The sequence below is a fragment of the Halyomorpha halys genome, unplaced genomic scaffold, assembly GCF_000696795.3.
Source record: "Halyomorpha halys isolate HHAL.00 unplaced genomic scaffold, Hhal_1.1 Scaffold60.1, whole genome shotgun sequence".
Taxonomy (NCBI): domain Eukaryota; kingdom Metazoa; phylum Arthropoda; class Insecta; order Hemiptera; family Pentatomidae; genus Halyomorpha; species Halyomorpha halys.
The window spans coordinates 1287880-1293208 of NW_027112396.1; the positions used below are offsets into that span (position 1 = coordinate 1287880).

General features: G+C 31.7%; 1 protein-coding gene across 3 annotated transcripts in view; it reads left to right on the top strand.

Moving 5' to 3' along the window:
* LOC106692545 (Ca(2+)/calmodulin-responsive adenylate cyclase) overlaps positions 1-5329 on the top strand; it is a 378170-nt gene that overhangs the window by 370289 nt on the left and 2552 nt on the right. For all 3 annotated transcript variants that reach the window (XM_067050281.1, XM_024360585.2, XM_067050282.1), the window contains exons 5-6: positions 507-656; positions 4893-5011. In XM_067050281.1, the coding sequence (XP_066906382.1) occupies positions 507-656; positions 4893-5011 (269 nt within the window). The remainder of the gene's footprint in view (positions 1-506; positions 657-4892; positions 5012-5329) is intronic.

The following is a 5329-nucleotide window of genomic DNA, read 5'->3' on the forward strand; positions in this document are numbered from 1 at the left end:
CATAAAATAAAACATATTAAAACCATTTATACATCAAAATATACTATCTACTCAAAAAGAGCATATTACAATATAATAATGATATAAATTCACAATTATAGATTGAATGTTAATAAAAAATCTAAAAAATTTTAATACATCAAGTTTTATTTCTATTATGAAGAAATATTTATAATTTAATAAAGACAAGTTAGTCGATGAACTTGCATTAGATACCTCAAAAAATATCATTAATTTACTCAGCCTGGGAGAATATACTAACCTTTCCCCTATCAATCTTAAAGGATATATTTATTGTATCATAGCTGAGACAGAGTATATTCTGCATTCTATTCTTACCCCTCATGATCATAAAAAGGGAGTTAGGAATAATATGTTTTGAAAAACGAATAACTTTTCATCCAGTAAGTCTTATAAATGAGACTCTATTAATTGTTTTTGATGAACATATATTATTAACTTGATAATTATTTGTTGTTTTATTCATTTTGAAAATTTGATTTCAGGTCGCTGCCAATGTGATAATATTCTCCTGTGCCAACGTGATAGGCCTCTTGCTCCACTCACTCATGGAACATGCCCAAAGGCGAGCTTTTCTTGACACTAGGAACTGCATTGCTGCCCGGCTGGAACTAGAGGATGAAAATGAAAAATTGGTCAGTTTGTTTTTAATTTTTAATTTTGTTTTTTAGCCCCATGGGTGCTTAGGGTTGATTTCATGATGGGAAAAATAGGTTGAGGGGGCTGAAAAGGGGTAGAGTAGGAAAGGAGTAGTTTGTATTTTGTGTCAGTCCGATGGTGACGGGCCTCACCAGGTTTGTTGATTCAAATAATTTAGTTAGTTGTACTCAGTCGAGTCTGAGTCTGTTTGTTTATGCCTGCCACCTTTGTGGCCGTCCTGTCGATGTCAGTTTCCTGAACGATGGGTTCGCACAGTACTGATGGCTGTCAAAAAATTTGATATACATTTCATAGATCATTAATTTAAGGCAGAGAGAATGATTAGGAGAAGTTAGCAAGTGATTAAGCCTGTAAGACTTGCTCCTGCTTAATCTTCTTATTACAGTGGCGAACTAGCATCAGGTATCTATAAAGGGTGATAGCCAGGTATACTACACTGCCTAGCGATCTGTTCTCGTACCCTGCTACCCTTTAGACTTTAGGAAGAGGGTGCTGGTTGTTCTGGAAGGAGACAATAATACAGTCGGTCTTCTTGATATTAACTTAATATCCTTATCCCTTATCCCTTCCAGTTTCTTTGTTATTTCCATTCAAGCCTTCTCCGCCTGCCACAGAGCTGTCTCTGCATTCATTGAACTACTATAGATGTCTATATCGTCGGTATAAGCTGCTACGGTAGCCTTGTCATACTTGGCTCCAACAGTTACAGCCATGTATACTGAGAAAAGTATTGGAGATAGCACAGAACCCTGGAGTATTCCACAGGCAATTGGAACCTCTCTGGATACCACTTCACCAACTCGAACCCTTAATGAGCGGTGCTGCAGGAATAACCTCAATAGAGTGTATAGCTGTTTTTAATATGAAAGTACAAATATATTGTTTATTAGTTTACAGATATTAGAATACTGAGAATATTAAAATAAACGAATAGCAATTGTTACTATTCTGTTTTCTGCTCGTATTAAATCTAATATTAAATTTTTTTTTCTATGTTTAGTTGTAAAATTAAAAGTCTCATTAAAATATCTATGACAATGGTTGTGGCATACACTTATCATTTGAGGTCTCATGTGGGTAAATGTTTAAGCCCTCTCAATAAAAACAAAAAAAAAAATTAAATTAATAAAAATAAATGCATTAATATTCTTTACATTAGTGTTCTATGCTGATTTAAAAAAAAAAAGTATTATTATTGGAAGAAGATAGTTGACTGTTTGAAGTAGATTGTTAGAAGATAGTCCGAGTTTTGCTATTTTATTTAAAATTTATATTATTTATATTTTATATTTTTATTTTATTTTATGTGTTTCAAAGAAGGGAAAAAAATATGCATTGGGTTTAAAGGAGAAAATAATAATTAGCTATAACTAATTAAAATATAGAAAGAAAAAGATCAAAGAACAAAAAATGTTATATTACTGTTATATATTGTAAATTTACTGTAATATGCCTATACATTATAAGAATTTTAAAGGAATTGCTTAACTAGCTATAAGTATGCTGTGTACTTAATAAATCAATACGATTTGACCTTTTTAGGATACAATTTTTCTATCTCTATGACTGTTGAAGGCCTACAATTTTGGCTGAAACAGCAGTCCAAATAAAATAAATTTCTCTTGTTTGCGTTCATTTCTACTCCGCTGACTGGACCCCCAAATGTCTTTTTATCATGAAAAAAAAAAGAAAAAACACTTCTTCTATGAGGTCCCCTTAGTAACCCGGGACAGACTACTCCCTCTGTCACCCATTGGCATTCCTCTGTTTATAGGTTGTTCTGTTGTTGATCGATTTCCTTCTTGATACATAGGATCTGTTTATGACTACCGATTGTCATGACTACTATTTCATTCAACTTCTGTAAAAACAAATCTAGCTGATGAAAGGCTTCGGTTACTTTGGAAGCTTGCCAAATCTATCACTTTCATTCTGACCTGTTGCGTTGAATGGCCATTTGTTGTCATTCATAACCTTTTAAATCACCTTTTGATCTTGTTTTATTCTTTTGATCTTACTTTATACTTTTTTTTTTTTTTTTTACTTTGACCTCTTTGTCTAGAACAAGGCTGGCCAACTTTTCTGTATATAAGATCTACCTTTTATCTCAAAAGTATCTTGCGATCGACTTGTTAGTCTTAGGTGTAGTCCAAGGGGAAGAAGGGGTGTGAAATGCATACTATGTTTATATACTGTGCATTCCAGCAAATATTAAACGACAACATTTGTTATTCATCATTGTAAAAAAGCAATCGAGTTCTCATTCTTCATTGAAGTGATCAGTTTTCGATTTTTTTGGTTTACTGCTCATGTTCATAGGTATACTAGATTAAAAAGAAATTTGAGGAGTAAAAGAATTAAATATTTTCCTCAAAAATTCAAAAACTCCTGAACTGCAGTAATTATCTCCGTTACAATTAGAAAAATAATAAAAATACTGCATATTACGATCAGGCAATTCAAGTATATTAAAATCTAATATAGATATATTCAAATTTATTACAGCTATGTTAAAGTTATAATATATTTGTTACGGTTTACAATACTGACTCCTTAATTTATAACAATAGAATTATTGTTATTCCTGATATATCAGTGTAATGACCCCAGCTTAGAGATTTGTTACCGAGAAGGTTCACCTATCAAGTAAATAGATAGGTCAGAAAAGCAATTTAATTTAAAACAAAGAAAATGGTACTTGATTTTTTAACAAAAGAAAAATTTAAACTCAATGTGGTTACCAAGGATAAATAATATTGATTAATAATAATGCTGTTAATATGAAAGAATGCTACCATATGCCCCTACCAAATATTCAAGCTGACTGTGTTCTTCGATGAGTCGATTCGTAACTGCTGTGTTCACATGTTGTGTTTGCGTCCAGTGACAAGTGTAACACAGAAGTCAAAATGTATTGTGCTGGATGGGCGTAGATCACAATGTCTGGCTATCAGAATTCTAGGAATTCCCAGAATCCATTAAACTATTGTTAGAAAGTTTTGTCGTCTACAATCGATTCAAAGTCCATGGTACATGAAATTCTACCAATGGGAGTGATTGACCAAAATTGACCTCACAATCGACTAGGCTACCCCTGGTCTAGAAAATGTCTTTCCTCTTAGTTTTGTCGATGCCTGATTTTTGCCCTCATAAACTTAACAGAAATACTGACTGTTCATTTCAACAGTTAATCAATTTCACAGATTAAATTCATGGTTGGAATTCAATACAGTTTGAAAACATACTCCTTACTCAATTGTTTATGCTAGATCTGTAAACAAACAGTTATTCCATGTATTTCAAACCAATTACAGAAGTATAGGAACTTCTAATTATAGAGCTTGTGCAAGTTCTGACTTCAAATTATAAAATGTTGGCATATTGTTAAGAATTCAAATAACCAAGGACATTTACAAAAATGCATTGATTGTTTTCAATTTATCAAATATTTTTCAAGGAAAAGGGACAAAACTTTCAAACTATCAAGAATATCTGCAATATTTAGTTCCTAAGTGAACTTTTGAAAATAAATTTCTGTTCAAAACAAAAAATGAAAAAATTCTTACTTTTTAACATTTCTCAGTTTGGCTGAAAGATGAATGTTTTAATGATATAGGCAACTGTATTTAGCATGCACGCGATGCTATTTTTACTTATTTTCTCTGATACAAGCAGCGGAAATCTCCTATGGCCTTGAGCAATTTACTACCTTTAAATTCAAATATAACAAACAATTATATCAACATTTTAAATAATGAAATACTTAAATCATCTTTAAGGAGAAGGAAATTGACACAAAGTACTTTGATCAAGAGATTTGGGAAAATTATCAAGAGTTGACTGTAATACTTAGTTCCAAAGTGAATCAGCTGAAATGATATAATTTGGTAAAAAGTATTGGTAGAACTCTTAAAAATTATAACCGACATGATTTCTCTATTTACCTATAATAAGTATTGTATCAAAGACAGATCTCAAAGTGCTTAGTACTTTTCCGCTACCTTTAGTAATATACAATTAAAGGTTCTTTCAGGAAAATTACAAATTTTTAATTATTTTATTGATTAAACAGATTTAGATTTTATACCTCAATCTTCTCAGTCGAAAATGTACTTAACACTACTGTGAAGTAAGCCATCAATATATTATTCTGAGAACAAATTAATGCGATGAGCCTTTCAGTTTCTATAAATAATGTTTTTTGTTTTCAGGAGAGGCTACTGTTATCAGTGCTGCCTCAGCACGTCGCTATGGAGATGAAAGATGACATCAAGTCACCCGTTGAAGGCCAGTTCCACAAGATCTATATTCAAAGGCATGAAAATGTCAGGTGTGTAATTGTCAGATCTAATTTTAACAATTTATTTGGTTGTAACTTCGAAATGCCAATCTCTATGGTATTAGGAAAATTAAGTACCAGAATAGCTCTGGGCATATTATCCAGTTAAAAAGGTTTTGAGAAGATAGTTGGGGGTGTGATCAGTAGTGAAGCACAAATAAGTAAAATTTATTTATTTATGCCTACATTTTGATCTAAATTTCAGACCTTCATTAGGGCTGAAAAACAAAAACGACATAACAACCTAAATTCAGAGAAAAATAAAAAAGTAATAATAGCAAACTTGGAAACATATATAATAATAAATTA